Genomic DNA, 19,999 nt, shown 5'->3' with positions numbered 1-19,999 from the left:
TGCATCAATGCAGCATGGTTGGAGGCGATCAGCCTGTGGCACTGCTGAAGTGTTATGGAAGCCCAGGTTGCTTTGATAGCAGCCTTCAGCTCATCTGCATTATTGGGTCTGGTGTCTCTCAACTTCCTCTTGACAATACCCCATAGATTCTCTATGGGGTTAAGGTCAGGCGAGTTTGCTGGTCAATCTAGCACAGTGATACTGTTGTTTTTAAACCAGGTATTGGTACTTTTTGGCAGTGTGGACAGGTGCCAAGTCCTGCTGGAGACAACCAGAACAAGGAAAAAGAAGACCACTATAATGAATGCACACCACAATTGTAATTTTGTGGATAGAAAAAGCTTTATTGACAACACCGCATAAAAACATCTAAAAACAGTGGTAAGGAACAAACCGCATGTGCCCTGCTCCTATATACAACAGATAATACACAAAATATGCAGCAGCCCTGTATAGACCAGCAACCTGCAAGAAAACAACATGTGCTAGAAGTTCATATATATACCCACAATAGGAAGAGGGTCTAAACCAGAGAAACCATGTGATAACCTGGATATACAAAAAAATTGTATATATAAGTACAGTAGTCAAGCAAAATTAATTACATTGCAGTAGACCCAAGAATACAATATACTGCACATGCTGTCTGCAGTAATTGAGTGCTCCTGAAAGAACCAGCACAGCCTCAGTGTGGCAAGAAGTGCCATGTATACAGAAAATATGTGCACTAAATAGTGCCAATAATACCCATGTAATACCATGTCAATAGTATACTAACATGGTGACAATAGCACAAGGAAAAAGAAAAAAGTGCTGAACATATAGGACATGACACAACCCGCATGCATCAAGGGTAATATGGTAGACAAAGATGGAAAGTAAAAGCACAGCAGTGCTTATGGAGATGATGCGCGGTAGTCTGTGGGGCTCATGAGGAGTGGACATAGCACCCAGAAGCCTATGGTCCAAGAGAGACTTCAAGTTGCGCCAGTGCGGGTGTCACTCAAGTCTGGAACCCCGGACGCTCAGAAGGCCCAGCATCCGCTGCTCATCACCCAGAGCTAAACTGCCTCTGACCAACTGGAGGTCTAAGTGGAACTGCTGTTCAAGAAACGGCCTAAGAACTTTGGCATGGGCCAGGAAAATTCTCAACCCAGAGAGACCACACCCGCTTCGTGAAATGGCTGCACTGCTTCCGGCTCCAGCGCCAGAGGATCATCTTGAACAAGATTCTGAAGGTGCTCCCTGAAGTTAATCCAGGCCCTGGACCAGAAGACAGCCACTCAGCTCCTCAAATTGGTTAACAAGATGCTGACCTGAAATCAAGCTGGGTGAAAGGAACTGCTGCTGGCTGGTAAAGAAGACGCCCCAGCAAAAAGACCCCCTGTGAGAGCAAGAAAGCTCAGCTGAACGTCACCTCTGACGAAAAAGGACCCCAGCAAACGGTTTGTTTTCCTACCGGCCCTGTGCCAGAAGTTGGGAGTCACTCACGGCACTGTGAAGAGCAAGGCCAGATTGAGCCGCCTCACCCACGGGAATCACCATGCAGTCCCAGCTTTTCTCGATCAAGAGGAAGACTGTGGAAGGAGAACCAAACTGGATTGAATGGTGCATAACCTGAGGGCTGTGAGCGAAGCATCCATGTTTGAAACCCCAGTTGTGCCAGATCTGCACACTCTGCTGACAAACGTGCCAGCCACAGCAACGGTGCTCACGGTGATGGATCTACCCGAAGCTCCCCTCAATGTTCCCCCCCACCTGGGCGACCAGTTTCTGAAAACGCACAAGGGGGGTGCAGAACGAATGGACAGTGAGGCCCAAGAGGGCCCAGAACAGCCTTTCACAGCTCGCCAGAGCATTGTCCTCCATCCCCGACAACTGGATTGCAGAGCATGCAGAAGTCATCGACATTGCTACCTGCACAGCGCTTTCCATGTCTCCTCTACTCTGCTTGGCGGAGCAGCAATGTAAGTTCTGCAAAACAGAGTCCAGTGGTGTCAAAAGCAAGTTCCTGAAGACACCGTATCGCCCACTAGACGAAACACTTGACAGATGACCGGAGGACCGCGGAGGAGAAGATGGCTCCCTCATCAACTCCGAAGATGCAGGCCTTCCTTAGTCTAGTCTCGTACTGCAGAACTTGGATCCCTGGTGCTCCAGGCTTAATGCAGCCTCTGTACAATTGCATCAACGCATTGCAACCGTCATCTCGTACAGGAAACTGAAAGACTTCATAGTCTCTGCGCCAACTCTAGGCCTCACTGAGTACGAGAAGCCATCCCGTCCTGACCAAACGGAAAAAGAAGGACCAAGATGGAGGTCATGCTACTGGCCAGGCTTAAAACAGACCCACGGAGGAAAACCAGAGGCCTCTAGACTACCTCTCAGCAGGCCTGGATCCAGTTGCAAGGGGGGGCCCTCCTGCATGAAAACAATACCCGCAGCACACGCCCTCCTGACAAGGCTGCTCTCCACCACTCTTCAGTGCTTGCAGTCGTTACCTGTCTCTACTCCCACTCCCAAGGGGGGATGCGGATATGGACCCTCAGATGAAAAATCTGCAAGATTCCGTAGATGGCTCCAGTTTTGCAGATGATGAAGGAAGGTTCCACACGGGATGTGCAGCGACCAGCAATAAAAACATTCTATGGTCCAGAAGGTTGTCAGCCCAAGAGCCCAAGAAGCGGAGCTAATAGAGCTGATGAAAGACCTACCAGATTGCAAAGAACAAAAACTTCCAGGTACTCGCATGACATGGCACCTGACTTCGGACCCATCTGGGCTGCAAGAAACTTCATCACAGCAAGCGGATCGACCGTGAAGCACTATGGAGCCATCAGAGACCTGCTGGACGCCCTTCAACTACTAAAAGTGGTGGCAGTGTTGAAGGTCAAGGCACACGGAAAACTGAACACAGTAGAGACACGGGGCATCGACATGGCAGACGTGGCAGCCAAAAAAGCAGCGGGAGGAAGACAATATGGAAAAAGGGAGAGGTCGTAGAGCCGGACGGCTACTACATGACGACTGAAGACGAGAAAACCTGGCAAACAGAAGTCAATGGGAAAACCAATGAAGATGCCATCTCTGAATTGGACAGAAGTGCTGCCTCCTCCTCCACCAGCCAACAAGCTGAATCACTTCCAGGATGAAGACTCTGACGTGGACATGAATTCTGAGGCAGAAGAATGGTGCCCACCTTTCCTGAAAGGACGTATTTGATGGAGAACATTCCAGAAGATTGTCCTCCATCACCCTCTCGTGGGGAAGCTTACTCTCCAGCACAGTCCTACGATTGGCAGTCCACGGCAACACTCCCCGAGACGAGCTGCATGAGTCCGAAGGCATCCCAAGGCTACAACAGTTCTGACCTTTCCCCCTCATCCTCGGAGAATACCGGCTGGATCTGTACCAATGCAAAGAGTCCCAAGTCCTCCTCTGACACAGTCTAACCCGAGTCTTCATACAGAGGGAGGCACGGACATAGAGGAAACCTCAGCTAAAATCCCACAATCACCTCAGAGAATGTCAATTACCATAACCTAGTCACTAAACCTGACAAAATGACTTACTGAAACCTGTACAAGAAGTAACAGGATCAGACTCGGAAGGAGAAGGAAAGCTGGATGCTGAAGGCCAAAAGCACTGGGCTCCAAGAAACCGTCTACATCAAAACGTCTACCTCAAGACAGACCAAGTCTACCTCAAACCGTCTACCTCAAGACAGACCCAGTCTATCTCAAAGTGTGTACCTTACAGTGGTCCAATGGGCACATGGCCCCCACACAGAATTGAAGACACAGATGAATGACCAGATTGGACTCAACTCACACCTTAACAGCAAAGATTCCCAGCAGCTGTTTGGCCTCTGACAAAATTTAACATCGGACAAGCGGGAAAAGTTCCCCCACATCGTCTGGCCTGAAGACTTCCCAGTAAGGAACCGGTTGGCAAAGACTACCGCAAAGAAGCTACCCTCATAAATAGTGTGCAGATATGGGGGTTCCAGAAGCAATAGCAAGTGATCAGGGACCCACATACACAGCAAACCTGACACAAGAGATCTGATCAGCAGTAGGGTCAGACTTAGGCCTACACACTTCCCACCATCCCGCATCATAGACTAGGTGGGACACTTAAGAGCAGCATGCTAAAAAATTTGCCCAAGAGACAGACAGACCCTGGCATTAGACACTCCCGTAGGCTCAGAAAAAGCTGTCACCAATATGAAACTTTATTTGGGTCCAAACCCAGTTTAGGGGTATTCTTTACTTAGCAGTTGACTATGCAATATGATACTTTGTCTGCATGTGTAACTGAATTTATCAAGAATCTTGCTAATGTCCATTCTCGAGTTTTTCTCCTTCATTGCCAGGTCCAGATTCAGTGCCTGGTATGCACGTCCTGAAGTCAGGAGACTGCTGAATGTTGGTGAAAAAAGTCCGCAAAGAGAAGCACTCAATCCCAGATCCGATGGCCCTTCTCCAAGTGCTGACGCCACCGACCTGGAGGGAAAACCCCACCTGGATCCACGCATCGCATTGCAGGAAAAGGCCTTCATACCAGAAGATACTCCTGAGCTGGAATGATGCTGTGGATGACCTCCCTGACTGAATAAATTACCTACCTGAAGGAGAATACACATGCACTGACTGCATAGACTGCTAAGAGACTTTGATTACATTGCTCCACACCCCCTTTAGGGACAGATCTCCTGACTGCCCATTTGCGAAAGTCTGTACAGAGGAGGATGTATTCACTAGGCATATGGCAGTCCACTGGCAGCACAAAAGAGTTGCAGCGCTTTGGGCCAGGAGCAGGATTTTAGGACAAGTGATATCTAAGGGGGGATTGTTATGGAAATATATATGTATTTCATCTAGATCTCACTTGCCTGCTATAGGCTATATACTGCTATATACTCATATATACTGCACACAGATACATATTCACAGTTTGAACCTTATAACTAGTTGGTGGAAATAATCTGCTACCCAGTCATCTCATTGTCTTGTGACTTGAGAAATATCTAGCAGACATAGGTAATGAGGAAGCAAGGCCAGATGGTCCAGCCGATATTGGAGACTTGCTGACGAGTGCAAGACTCCGGACAGTAAATCATGTGGTGTCTAAGTAACCCCAGGTCGGACACCCATATATGTTCATGTATTCAAACTGACTAATTAGATAAGAAGTAAAGCCTTTATGTTAATGAGTAACCACTCCTTTATACGAACTGATAAAAGACCATGAATATGAATAAAGTTTCCAGAGTTCTGCTGGAAGGTATTGCTGCTAACCTTGTGTGGCGTCTTTCCTTCCTTGAGCGCTCAATAAGACTCTGTCTAATCAGGACAGGCCACAGTACACACAGGGGTAAATGCACCCAACCAAAAAATCCACATCAGTACTGCCATACTGTTAGCCTATGCATTGAATGAAAGGCCTGCCCTGTACCAAAGTAACACGCACCCCAATAACCCTTTCAACAGATGTACTTGAGGGCCTCATGACAAAAATGTTCCCATTACAAGAAAGTGTCTCCCATAGTGTTAGCCTATGCATTGAATGCAAGTCCTGCCCTACACCAAAGTAAGATGCATGCCAATAAGCCTTTGAACCCACGTACTGAATGGCCCCATGAAAACCAAGTTAACATTATTCATTTGGTACTCCAATACTGTTTGTTTATGCATTGGTTGCAAGGCCTGCCCTGCACCAAAGTAACACGCATGCCATTAAGCCTTTGAACCCACGTACTGGATGGCCACATGAAAACCAAGTACACATAATTACTTTGGTACTCCCATACTGTTTGCTTATGCATTGAATGCAAGGCTTGCCATGCACCAAAGTAACACGAACCCAAATAACCCTTTGACGAGAAGTACAGGAGGGCCTCCTGAAAAAATTTTCCCATTTTAAGAGAGTAGTCCTCCCATAGTGTTTGCCTATGTATTGAATGCAAGGCCTGCCCTGCCACAAGGTTACACGCACCCCAATAACCCTTTGAACCAACGTCCTGGATGGCTACATGAAACCAAAGTTCCCGTTATTATGAATTTTGTACTCCCATCATGCAGTTTGCCCATGAAGTGAATGCAAAGCCTGCTCCTAATTTGGAAGCACAACAATAACCCAAAACACAGATGTCCCGGATGGCCACATGAAACCAAAGTTCCCATTATGCTTATTTTTTTTACTCCCATACAGTTTGCCCATGAATTGAATGCAAGGCCTGCCATGCACCAAAGTTACACGCACCCCAATAAGCCTTTGAACCCACGTACTGGATGGCCACATGAAAACCAAGTTCACATTATTCATTTGGTATTCCCATACGGTTTGCTTATGCATTGAATGCAAGGTCTGCCCTGCACCAAAGTAACACGCACCCCAATAACCCTTTCAACAGATGTACTTGAGGACCTCATGATAAAAATGTTCCCATTAGAAGAAAGCGTGTCTCCCATAGTGTTTGCCTATGCATTGAATGCAAGGCCTGCCTTACACCAATGTTACACGCACCCCAATAACACTTGGAACAGACGTCCTGGATGGCCACATGAAACCAATGTTCCCATTTTTTTCATTTGGTACTGCCATAAAGTTAGCCTGTGCATTGAATGCAAGGCCTGCCCTGCCACAAAGTTAAATGCAGCCCAACAATGTGGCTACATTGAGAAGCTTCCAGAAGCTACCGGCTCCATTTTGTCTTACAGGTTTGTGTATTGGATGAGACCCATGCTGAGAAGAACAAGGACAGAATCCCCCACTAGTTGCAGTACAAGGGAGGTGAACCTAGGCCTGATTAAATTACAGTCCAGGAACACAGGCCGGGGGAGGGACACGCTGTTACAGTGTGCTCAGGAGTTCCAGCCCTTCAGCTCAGTGGTTTACCTTTTTTTAAAACTCTTTATTGAAAGATTCACCAGGATAAAAGTTACAAGCATATAATATCATAGTATAATGTCAGAATGATTCAAACATTTACCTTTATCCATTCAATACAATAACATGAACGTAACATCACACTCTCAACAATAGAGTGAATACAGAAAAATGGACACGTTGGAACAGTGTATTAGAACAAGTTCCATCATGAAGCATTGCACTCTCACCTAAATTAGCTAGTTTCTTATCAAAATTTAGAACACGTACCAATTCGGGCCATATCAGAAGTACACTCTTTTAGTCTATGCATATCATATATCACAGTCCATATGTTTGAAGGAACACACATCAGGGCTCATAATGTGAAACTGACTAAGTCATGGCATTAGGGAATAAATGTGTTAAGGGTGAGTCACACCATCTCTCCCAAATCCTGTGAAACTTCTGGGGACATCCTCTATTTCTATATAATATATTCTCATATGGTATTATATTATTAACTATTTTTTCCACTGGTTGATAGTGGGAGGCTTCCCCCATCCACCTAAGTGCTAATGCTTTCCTAGCAATAAATATAACCTCCCAGAGAAATATCCTATCATAATGAGACCACAATTCTTCATCCACAATACCCAAGATACATATCTCTGGGACACACTCAATGGGTATCCCAATTATCCATTCCAATGTAGTTATCACTTCACTCCAGTATCTTCATCTTATACCACAATTCCAAATAAGATGCCAGAAATCCGCTCCTGGTTCCCCACACCTATGGCATTCATCAGAAGTTAGTCTGCCAAATCTATGTAATCTGATCGGAGTCAGGTAAGACTGATGTAAGATATATAGTTGAATTAATTTGTTATTTGCGGCTGGCGATACTATTGTATGTGCCTCTAGGGCATCATTCCACTGATCATCAGTGATAGATGGAAATAATTGCTGCCATTTACTCTCTACAGCAAGTTGAGTAGAAGCAACTCTGGAGTTTAGTAGAAAAGTATATAGGGAGGCGTTAACACTCCTATCAATGGATATCTGTATTTTCGCATTCTAGGATATGGAAACTGGTGCACCATGGTGTGTCTCATTTGCAAGTATCTGTAAAAATCCCTATGGGGGATCCCAAAATGTTCAAATTATAGTAAAATCTCATTTTCAAAAATCTGATTAAGTGTTGTTATTCCGTATCTCTTCCAGAAAATTGGGTCCTGTAGATTTTTGAGGTGTGGAAATTCGGGATTATCCAATATTTGAGTCTCTCCCACTTGGTCAGTAAACTTCAAGACACGTTTACTCTCTCGCCACACCTGTATCGCCAAACTGTGCGCTATAATAAACCTTGTGGTGGTCTGTAGGATCCTTCTAATATTGCCCATGGTGTATTCCCACCCAAGAAATATATAAGATGAGCTTCTGCATTAGTGAGCCCGTCACCATTTATCCAGTATTTCAAATAACGTATCTGGTCAGCTAAATGATACAAAAATTGGTCAGGGACCGCGTACCCACCCTGATTTTTGGGTCTCTGCAGGGATCCAATACTTTGGGCCTTGATGAACCCCATATAAAGGTCACCATCATACTATGCATCTTTCTAAAGAACCCTTTGGGGATTTTAATTGATGAATGTTCCAACACATACAAGCATTTTGGAAGAATTATCATTTTAAGTTAATTCTGTCTGCCACAGATAGAGGAAGTTGAGACCAATGCTCAAACTTTTCCTTCATCATATCACTTAGGGGGTATACATTATCCATAAGGTCCCTAATTGGGTTTCAAATAAATACAATACCCAGATATTTAAATTGCTGTACTACTTGCAATCCAAAAAACACTGGCTCAGCTATATGATCTATAAGTGGCATAACCACAGATTTGCCCCAATTAATTTTGAGACCTGACAGTTCCCCAAAACAGTTAATAAGGGCCATTGCTCTTGGAAGGGATTGTTCTACTTTATTTAGGAAAAGCACCAGATCATCAGCATATAATCCCACTTTATCAATTCTGGAATTTATTTTAAAACCCTATACCAAAGGGTCCTGTCCAATTTTAAGGGCGATAAGCTCTATTGCTAGAGTGAAGAGCATCGGGGACAAAGGGCAGCCTTGTCTGGTTTCTCTACTCAGGTCAAAGTATTCCGACAGTATTCCATTTACAAGGATATTAGCTCTTGGCATACAGTAAAGTCACTTAATCCAACAACAAAATTTATCAGATAATCCAAATTTCAGAAGTACACACTGTAGAAATTTGCACTCCAAAGAATCAAAAGGCTTTAGCTGTATCTAAAGAAGCTATTGCCCAAGGCTCCCCATACCTATGGCCTATCTGAGTTAAAACTTGAACTCTTCTAATATTAAATGAGGTGGACCTTTTTGGCATAAAGCCGGATTGATCCTCATGTATAATGCTCAATATTACTGTTTTCAACCTATTAGCTAAAAGTTTCGTAGGTATTTTGTAATCTGTATTAAGTAAGGATATGGGGCGATAAGAACTGCACCCATCAGATGGTTTATCTGGCTTAGAGATTACCACTATAGTGGTATCATAGAATGGTCGAGGAAGCAAGTGCCTTGTAAGCGCTTCAGAGAGGCTTTTCAAGAGAACCGGGCCTATCTGATCTATATATCTTTTGTATAGTTCTATGGGCATGACATCAAGCCCAGGAGCCTTCCCATTAGAAAGAGACATAACTGCTTCCCAAATTTCTTCCAAGGTGATATCCCTATCCAGGAATGCCTGATCCTCATGAGAGCTTGGGAAATTCAATCTGGTTTAAATATTCATCAATTTCCTCCACAGTGTGGTTCAATTGGGAACCATACAGCTCTCTAAAGTATTCTTCAAATCTACCTGCAATCTGATCTGATTTAAGCAACGGGCTGTCCTCCTTTGTATTAATGACCAAAATTGATGGGGACATTTGATTTTGTTGGAATATGTATGCCAGATATTTACTCGATTGGTTAAGTAGCTCAAAATAAGTCTGCTTAGTAAAAAAGAAGTTCTCTGTGCCTTTTCCCGTAAGTGCGTCAGGTACTCCCTTCCCAAGCCAATTATGTAAAGGATTATCAGAGGGATTATTAACATACTCAGCCTCCAGCGACATACATTCTTCAGAAAGCTTCTATTCCCCAATAGAGGACTCCCTTTTAATATATGAAATTGTGGACTTGGTCTGATACAGCTCTATGGAGATATTCAGTTTTACTCAAATCTGAAAATACAGCTGTTACGTGTTACAGAACCACTTAGCACCCAGAATATGTTGTGCAGTTATATGTATGTATAATAGGTTCCATGTGAAATGCATGTCCCTAATGCATCAGCCCACAGGCTGCACCCCTGGGCAGAGGGGACACGATATTCTCCTTTTGTCCACCCTCCCCCCACCTTTGTAATTCCCACAGTAAACATCGGCAGGCTCCGGCCACCTGCGGCTTTTGTAATGCATGTCTGGCCTGCCGCTTTTCTATTGGCCTGCCCTCTTATCTGTGTGATATATTCTGTGTCCTGTGAGTAGTGTTGTCAGACTGGAAATACGTGGAGAAGCAGTGATCTTTTATATGCGCCCATGTAACCAAGGAATTCCAGCCAGCGTCATTCATTCAGACTCCAGCCAACGCAGAGCGGACGTCCGAAAACACTGGGTGGTACTGAAAGAGGTATCCCAGCCTGGGTAGACCCCGTGACACTGGTGGCAGACAGCGGGATTTGATACCCCTTCTACAGGAGGAAAGGAATGAATGGAAAATAACTACCAGAAGTTAAAGAGGACTACATTAAAAGATCTGGTGGAAGCCCGAGGGTTGATCGCCAGCAACAAAACAAAAGCAGATTTGATAGCAGCCATCATGGAACACGACAGTGCAGCACCCCCCAATGTGAATGTGGAGGAGTCCGAATTCCAGGAGGAGGTAAAGAACAGACTGGCATTCTATGGCCTAAACCCTGCAGTAGAGATCATACGAGAGGTGATGGCTGATGTGCGTACTGATCTGAAGGAAAAGATGGCCGAGCGGACCAGGATAGAGCTAGCCAAGATGGAGATGGCAGAGCGGACCAAAGTGGAGCTGGCCAAGATGGAGATGGCAGAGCGGAGAGAGGAGAGCCAGCGAGCAGGGGGAGCTCTGGCCTTCTACCAGGTACCTTCAACAGTAAGCCACAAAAAGATTCAGTATAATGCCTTCCGACAGTTGGGGGAGGCAGAGGAAGACATTGATGGCTTTCTGCAGGACTTTGAGCGGCAGTGTGCCCTTCATCAAGTGAAGCCGGAGGAACGGGTTCAGATTCTGGCCAGCAAGCTGACAGGCCGGGCAGTGGACGCCTATCGCACGGTACCTGATGAGGACTGCATGGACTATGAGCGGATCAAAGAAGTGATCTTGGCCCGGTATGCGCTGACACCAGAGGCCTACCACCAAAAGTTCCGCGGACTTATAAAACGCGTAACCGATACCCACGCTGAATGGGCCTGTAAATTACGGCGGTCACTGCTACAGTGGGTACAAGGGAGCCAAGCAACCACTAAGGAGGATGTCCTCCAGCTCTTCCTGTTAGAACAATTCTTTAATGGACTAAACCCCGAGACACAGGAATGGCTTCGGGACAGGCGGCCGACTCTTGAGGAAGCCGCTTATCTGGCCGATGAACATCATGATGCCAGGAGGCCGCAGTTGTCCGGAGGAAAGGTGGTTACTAGGGGCCCGCCCATGGACCTGGAGGGCCCCAAACCACCAAAGATTATAGGGGGACAAGCTAGAAACCCGGCCTACCACAGTCCCCCTGGGGCACGATGCCACACCTGTCGTCAGCTGGGCCACCTGCCAAGACAATGTCCCAACCGGACTCAGCATACCCAGTGGCCAAAGGCGGGAACAGCTACCTTCAGCCGGACTGCTGTACACTGCTACCAAGGCGAAGCTGACCCGGCATTGGGGGCTACGACTAACCAAGGGGTGGAAGAGATGGAGGAAGTGCTGCAAGAAGTAGACCCCGTGCAGGCAGCCTGGGCAGATAATCGACAACAGCATCGACAGGTCGTGTGGGTTAATGGGAAATGTATGCAGGGACTAAGATTCCGGGGCAACTTTGACCCTTGTGAAGCCTCATCTCGTCCGGGACCAAGAGAAGACGGACCGGACAGTGGCAGTCCGTGTAGCAGGGGGAGCTATACATCGACTACCCACTGCCAGGATTCACCTGAACTGGGGAGTCGGGGATGGCCTTGTTGAGGTCGGCTTGATGGAGGATTTGCCTGCAGACGTCTTGCTGGGAAATGACTTGGGGCCCATGTTGTCTGCATTCTCGGTGGCCTCTCTGGCTGAGACCTATCCTGGGACCACCCGGAGACAAGCTCGAGCTGCGGAGGCCACCCCAGATGAATTTAAGAGGGAGTTACTTGAGGATCCTTCATTAGAGGGATATCGTGGGAAGGCACAGGAGGGGAGAGGAGTACTGGAAGGGGAACAGTTTGTATGGAAGCAGGGACTCCTCTACCGGATCACAGAGCAGCACCACACAGGGACGAGCCCCACTATAAAACAACAGCTAGTAGTTCCCAAGAAGTATAGGCAGGAGTTACTGCGAATTTCTCATGATATACCCTTGGCTGGGCACTTCGGCGTCAGTCGCACCAGGCATTGTCTTACACAAAACTTCTTTTGGCCGGGGGTAACCTATGATGTTCGTCAGTACTGCCAGACCTGTGACAGTTGTCAGCGCACTGGCAAGAGGGGGGATCGATGCAAGGCCAAATTATGTCCCCTCCCTATTGTGGAGGAACCATTTAGCCGAGTAGCGGTCGATCTGATAGGGCCGTTAGCCAAACCCAGACCGTCAGTGAAAAAGTATATATTGACAGTGGTAGATTATGCCACACGGTATGCAGAGGCGGTTGCGTTACCTAACATACTGGCAGAGACGGTGGCGGCCGCCCTGCTCCAGGTTTTCTCACGGGTTGGATTTCCCCAGGAGATTATCTCGGACCAGGGTACCCAGTTTACAGCAGAGGTGACCAACCAACTGTGGAAGCTGTGCGGCGTAAAGTGTGTGAACGCTTTAACGGGACATTAAAACAGCTCATTGGGACATTTACCAGGACCTACAGGGACTGGGAGATTCTTGCCACACCTCCTGTTTGCCTATCGGGAGGTGCCCCAAGAATCCACGGGGTTCTTCATGTTCGAGCTGGTATACGGGAGACGGGTAAGGGGACCCCTAGACTTAGTGCTGGAACACTGGGAAGGGGAGGGCCTCATAGAAGGGGTACCTATTGTACCCTATGTGCTGGAATTCCGGGACCGCCTACAGGAGCTGACCAGGTTGTACCTGATAACCCACAGGTGACACAGCGGCGCCAGCGCATATGGTATGATCGGAGGGCCAGAGAGCGCACTTTGGAAATAGGACAGAAGGTCCTGGTTTTAGAGCCCACTAAGCAGAAAAAGTTTTAAGCTGCATGGCAGGGGCCCTACCAGGTAGTGGGGAAAATAGTCGACGCAACCTAAAATGTCGCCGATTGTGACGACCCCAGGGTTATCCGCATGTTCCACGTGAATATGCTGAAGCCCTACCGGGAGCGCCCTGAAGCGGTAGTGGCCATCTGTGCACCTGAAGCAGAGGATTTAGCCGGACTTCCCTTGCCGGATGTCTTAGGGGAAAGGACTCAGTCTAAAACATGGGACCAGGTACACTTGGGTGAAGACCTAGGCCCCCGGGAGAGACAGCAGGCGGAGGCGTTGTTGAGGCTGTGACAGAGGATGTTTTCAGAGAGACCGGGGTACACTCGCCTGGCACAACACAAGGTTGAGACCCAGGATTAGACCCCCCTGCGACAAAACCCCTTCCGCGTCCCTGAGTCTGTACGAGAGGGGATACGACAAGAGATACAAGAGATGTTGCGTTTAGGGGTCATTGAAGAGTCAGATAGTCCCTGGGCATCCCCCGTAGTGTTAGTGCCCAAGAAGGATGGGACTACACCATTTTGTGTAGACTATCGTAAGCTCAATGAGAAAACAGTGACGGATGCATACCCCATGCCGCGTGTGGATAAGTTGTTAGACCGGCTGGCAGGGGCAAAGTATTTGACCACCATCGATCTATGCAAAGGCTACTGGCAGATTCCCCTTAGTCCTGACGCTATTCCCAAGTCGGCATTTGTCACCCCGTTCGGCTTATTCCAGTTTCGAGTTATGCAATTCGGGATGAAGAATGCCCCAGCGTTCCAAAGGCTGGCTGACCGGCTTCTGGATGGTCTCCAGGACTATGATTGTGCCTACCTGTACGACATCGCCATCTACAGTGCGACATGGGAAGAGCATCTAAATCACCTAGAGACAGTATTGGACAGGATCCACCAGGCCGGAATCACCCTGAACCCAAACAAGTGTCACGTGGGCAAAGCAGAGGTTCAGTATTTAGGGCATTGGATGGGAAGTGGGAAACAGCGACCAGAACCAGCCAAGATTGAGGCCATAGCCAAATGGCCCATCCCACGCACTAAAACCCAGGTCATGGCGTTTCTAGGGACAGTGGGGTATTACAGGAAATTCATTCCCAATTACAGCAGCGTAGCCAAGCCCCTCACTGATTTGACCTGTAAGAACCTCCCCCGCCAGGTAACCTGGACCTCAGAGTGTAAGGAAGCCTTCCGCCAAATAAAGGACGCCATCACCAATACCCATGTATTGGCCACACCCGATCCAACTAAACATTTCCTTGTTCACACAGACGCTTCTATGTTTGGATTGGGGGCAGTACTGAGCCAAGTCGGGCCGGACGGCCAAGAACATGCGGTAGCTTACCTGAGTCGGAAACTACTGCCCCGTGAAGTAAGCTATGCGGCCATCGAGAAGGATTGCCTGGCGGTAGTATGGGCACTCAAGAAGTTGCAACCATATTTGTATGGACGACAGTTTTCCCTCCTAACGGACCATAATCCCCTAGTCTGGCTTAATCGGGTCTCCGGAGACAACGCCAGATTGCTGTGGTGGAGTTTAGCCCTACAACCTCTGGACTTCACCATCCACCACAGACCCGGCAAACAAAATCGTAACGCTCATGGACTAAGTCGACAAACGGAACTTGTACCAACCCCATAAACTTCGGTCATCCCCAAACAGATCCGTTGAGGATCAGACTGTGCATGCCGATCACGTCGCTGAAAAGGGGAGCCGTGTTACGTGTTACAGAACCACTTAGCACCCAGAATATATTGTGCAGTTATATGTATGTATAATAGGTTCAATGTGAGATGCATGTCCCTAATGCATCAGCCCACAGGCTGCGCCCCTGGGCAGAGGGGACACGATATTCTCCTTCTGTCTGTCTTCCCCCCACCTTTGTAATTCCCACAGTAAACATCGGCAGGCTCCGGGCTACCTGCGGCTTTTGTAATGCATGTCTGGCCTGTCGCTTTTCTATTGGCCTGCCCACTGTATCTGTGTGATATATTCTGTGTCCTGTGAGTAAAGTGTTGTCAGACTGGAAATACATGGAGAAGCAGTGATCTTTTATATGCGCCCATGTAACCAAGGAATTCCAGCCAGCGTCATTCATTCAGACTCCAGCCAACGCAGAGCGGACCTCCGAAAACATGGGGTAGTACTGAAAGAGGTACCCCAGCCTGGGTAGACCCCGTTACAACAGCATTATTCCTAAATACATGATCTATTCTAGACAAACATCGAGCAGCTGGTGTATAACAGGAAAACTCTTTCTTGAGTGGATGTTGCTGACTCCACAGATCAATCCAGCCCATCTCCGTTATAAAAGTATGTAAGGCATTGTTGTCCTGATTACCAGGCCTAGAATTTGCAGCGTTCAGTCTATCTAAATGAACACTGAAAACCATATTAAAGTCTCCCATACATAACATTTTAGCATCAAGATACTGTGATGCAAAAATTACTGCCTGCTGGAGCACATTCATTTTCAGTGGTTTACCTTGCTTGGTAAAATCCAGTTGTATTCTTGCACTGAATCTGTTTGATTTCCCTCCAAAGCCCTTTTCTTTTTACTACTGTTAGGCTTCTGGGAGCTTATAATTGTTCCTATTATTTTTGATTCTCTTTAGCTTGCCTTCTTTGCCCTATATGAATGTGTTTTAGTTTTTCACCCAGGGTTTTCATATCTTGCTTCACATTTTCCTTTCTCTTTGTTGACAGTGTGTCGCAGCCTTCCCTCTGGTTCCTCAGGAGGTACGAGAAACCCCTCATCGGCTTATTAGAGAGTTAGGTCAGAGGTGGTGTTTTTAGTTGTGCAGATAGGGCCTTTCTAGTCTATACACAGACCAGTTGGGTGGCATTCTCTTCTCCCCTGTGTGGATTCTCTGGAGGATGTCAAGAATCGCTTTCTAGCTAAAACATTTCACACATTCGAAACATGAAAAATGCTTCTCCCCTGTGTGAATTCACTGATGTTTATTAACTGTTGATTTCCACATAAAACATTTCCCACATTCAGAACATGAAAAACGCTTCTACCTTGTGTGACTGCTCTGGTGTCTAAAAAGATGTGATTTCAAGTTAAAAAATCTCCCACACGCTAAACAAGTTTTTGTTTAATATGGGATTTCTGATGTGCGATAAGATTTGATTTCTGTATAAAACATTTCCCACATTATGAACATGAAAAAATTGTCTCCCCTGAGTGAATTCTCTGATATTTATTAACAGTTGATATCCATGTAAAACATTTCCCACAGTCAGAACATGAAAACGGCTTCTCCCCTGTGTTAATTTTCTGATGGCTATCAAGACGCTCTTTCTGGGTAAAACATTTCCCACATTCTGAACATGAAAAAGGCTTCTCCCTTGTGTGGTTCTATGATGGCCAAGAAGAGCTGATTTATTCACAAAACATTTCCCACAATGCAATTTCGAGTTAGAAAATATCCCACACTCTAAACAAGTTCCTGTTTAATGTGGGTTTTCTGATGTGCGATAACATTTGATTTCTTTGTAAAACATTTCCCACATTCTGAACATGAATAAGGCTTCTCTCCTGTGTGGGTTTTCTGATGTTTGGTAAGATTTGATTTTTCTGTAAAACATTTCTCACATTCTGAACATGAAAAAGGCTTCTCCCCTGTGTGGGTTCTCTGATGGCTATCAAGATGTGCTTTCCGTTTAAAACATTTCTCACATTCTGAACATGAAAAAAGCTTCTCTCCTGTGTGAGTTCTTTGATGGCTAACAAGAATCCATTTCTGGTTAAAAGATTTCCCACATTCTGAACATGAATAAGATTTCTCGTATGTGTGGGTTGTCTGGTGTTTAACAAAATGTGATTTTAGCTTAAAACACTTTCCACATTCTGAACATGAAAAAGGCTTCTCCCCTGTGTGGGTTCTTTCATGTTTAACAACATCTGATTTCTGGTTAAAACATTTCCCACATTCTGGACATGAAAAAGGCTTGTCCCCTGTGTGATTTCTCTGATGTTTGATAAGACCTGATTTTTCGGTAAAACATTTCCCACATTCTGAACATGAAAAAGGCTTCTCCCCTGTGTGGGTTCTTTCATGTTTAACAACATCTGATTTCTGGTTAAAACATTTCCCACATTCTGGACATGAAAAAGGCTTCTCCCCTGTGTGAGTTCTCTGATGTTTGATAAGACTTGATTTCTCAGTAAAACATTTTCCACATTCTGAACATGAAAATGGCTTCTCCCCTGTGTGAATTCTCTGATGTTTGATAACACTTGATTTCTCTGTAAAATATTTTCCACACTCTGAACATGAAAAAGGCTTCTCCCCACTATGGGTTCTCTGGTGGCTATCAAGATTTGTTTTCCAGTTAAAACATTTTCCACATTCTGGACATGAAAAAGGTTTGTCCCCTGTGTGATTTCTCTGATGTTTGATAAGACCTGATTTGTCTGTAAAACATTTCCCACATTCTGAACATGAAAAAGACTTCTCCCCTGTGTGGGTTCTCTGATGGCTATCAAGGTGCGCTTTCTGTTTAAAACATTTCCCACATTCTGAACATGAAAATGGCTTCTCCCCTGTGTGAGTTCTCTGATGTTTGATAAGACTTGATTTTTCTGTAAAACATTTACCACATTCTGAACATGAAAAAGACTTCTCCCCTGTGTGGGTTCTCTGATGGCGATCAAGATGCACTTTTTGGTTAAAACATTTCCCACATTCTGAACATGAAAATGGCTTCTCCCCTGTGTGAGTCCTCTGATGTTTGATAAGATTTGATTTCTCTGTAAAACATTTCCCACATTCTGAACATAAAAAAGGTTTCTCACCAGTGTAGGTTCTCTGGTGACTGAGAAGAGATAATTTATTCAAAAAACATTTTCCACATCGTGAGCATGAAAATGGCTTCTCACCTGTGTGGGTTCTTTGATGTCTGATTAAACTTGATTTCTCTGTAAAACATTTCCCACATTCTGGACATGAAAATGGCTTCTTCCCTGTGTGAGTTCGCTGATGTGTAACAAGATTTGATTTCTGGTTAAAACATATCCCACACTTGGAACAAAAAAATCTATTCTCTGATGTATGCATGTTTTGATATTTGAACAAAGACTTGTCAAGGGGAAAACTATTTCCACATTCTGAACGTGAAAATGGCTTCTTTGCTTTAGGAGTTATTTTTTTTTTAATGATTATTTTGAGGCTTTGATTTTCCTTAATGGTCAATAATGAATCAGAAGACAGGACCTGTTTCAAAGGATCAGATGATAGATCTTTGCTGTGAAGGGATGATGGTATAGCTGCAGTAATGGCATTCACTTCAATTGTATCCTGTGGGATCTTCAGATCATCTGATTTAAAAATAATTGAAGATGTCAGCTGTCCCTCTGATCTCCTGGTACAATCATCTGCTAAGAATAAAAACAATTACTTTTTAAGAAAATATCCTTGAAATTTACATTTTTTACATTTCTACTTAAACTGTTGATAAAAATGGCAAGTTACATAAAAATATAGAATTATTCAACAAGATATTGACAGTTCATAATCTAACAGAAAACCTCATAGGATGAACCAGTAGAGTGTGGTGTTCAACTGTTTGTTCATTCTACCTCACAAATATGGAATAAAAAGCCACCAAACGATGTTATGTAGGTGTACACAATATCAATATAAACTTCTACTCATAATTCAAAAAACAAGCCCCAGTCAGGTCCATCATCTGTCAATGGAAAAACAGAGGTTTCCACATTATTAGTGGCTCTTGAAAAGCAACATGGCTTCCATAAACCAGTTCAGCAATATCTGCTCTCCCAAAGTCAAATCTCCTCCTCGCTTCTGAGCCTAGTAGTGTACAAAAACTACATGTATCATCCATGTATTTGGCATTACTATATTGATAAGAACCCACTTAATTTATGGTGTGTGTGTGTTTCCTGAAGAACAATCTGGGCACTATGTTTTGGGAAGGGTAGTCTACCAATCAAAAATAATGTGGGAAAAAGCAAGGTAGAAATGATATTAAAATTTAACTTTTAATAAGCTCAATAAAATAATGGAGCCCCTTTTTTTGGTCCACTGAGGACAAGACAAAACATACATACATAGAAAAGGTCACATAGAAAAAAAAATCACTCGATTATAGTGATGGAAATATAATAAACATGGGTAAGGGAATGATAACATAACGTCATGTGAAAATTTCAACCCTAAACAACCAACGAGCAGGATCTTATTTAGAAAACTGTTATCTATTGTATATATGTTAGTAACACTTAGACCAATGCCCTGGTGAGTAGTAATAAACATATAACATATAAATAAAGGAACAATCTCACCTCGTCACCAGGGCATTGGTCTGTTACTAATATATACAATTGTGCTCAAGTGTTTACATACCCCGGTAGAATTTGTGCTTTTTTGGCCTTTTATTTAGAGAATATGATTGATAACACCTAAACTTTTTCTCCACTCTTGATTAGTGGTTGGGTGAAGCCATTTATTGTCAAATTACTGTGTTTTCTTTTTTAAATCATAATGACAACCCAAAACAACCAAATGACCTTGATCAAAAGTTAACATACCTTGGTGATTTTGGCCTGATAACATGAACAGAAGTTGACACAAATGGGTTTGAATGGCTACTAAAGGTAA

General features: G+C 45.0%; 2 protein-coding genes across 5 annotated transcripts in view; one reads left to right on the top strand and one right to left on the bottom strand.

Annotated features, from left to right (window-relative positions):
• LOC141047236 (uncharacterized) overlaps positions 1-19,999 on the top strand; it is a 351,306-nt gene that overhangs the window by 148,952 nt on the left and 182,355 nt on the right. The gene's annotated exons all lie outside the window — the stretch shown is intronic.
• Positions 16,677-19,999, bottom strand: part of LOC141047224 (uncharacterized) — a 96,528-nt gene continuing 93,205 nt past the window's right edge. For 2 of the 4 annotated variants that reach the window (XM_073542177.1, XM_073542178.1), the window contains exon 6: positions 16,677-18,756. In XM_073542177.1, the coding sequence (XP_073398278.1) occupies positions 16,814-18,756 (1,943 nt within the window). In that variant the 3' untranslated portion in view covers positions 16,677-16,813. The remainder of the gene's footprint in view (positions 18,757-19,999) is intronic. The other 2 variants (XM_073542179.1, XM_073542180.1) reach the window with 2 other exon arrangements.

Source organism: Dendrobates tinctorius, unplaced genomic scaffold (genome assembly GCF_039654945.1).
Source record: "Dendrobates tinctorius isolate UK_male_01 unplaced genomic scaffold, ASM3965494v1 ptg000126l, whole genome shotgun sequence".
Taxonomy (NCBI): domain Eukaryota; kingdom Metazoa; phylum Chordata; class Amphibia; order Anura; family Dendrobatidae; genus Dendrobates; species Dendrobates tinctorius.
The sequence above is the reverse complement of the archived record's forward strand: the minus strand, read 5'-3'. Positions and strand labels throughout refer to the sequence as shown.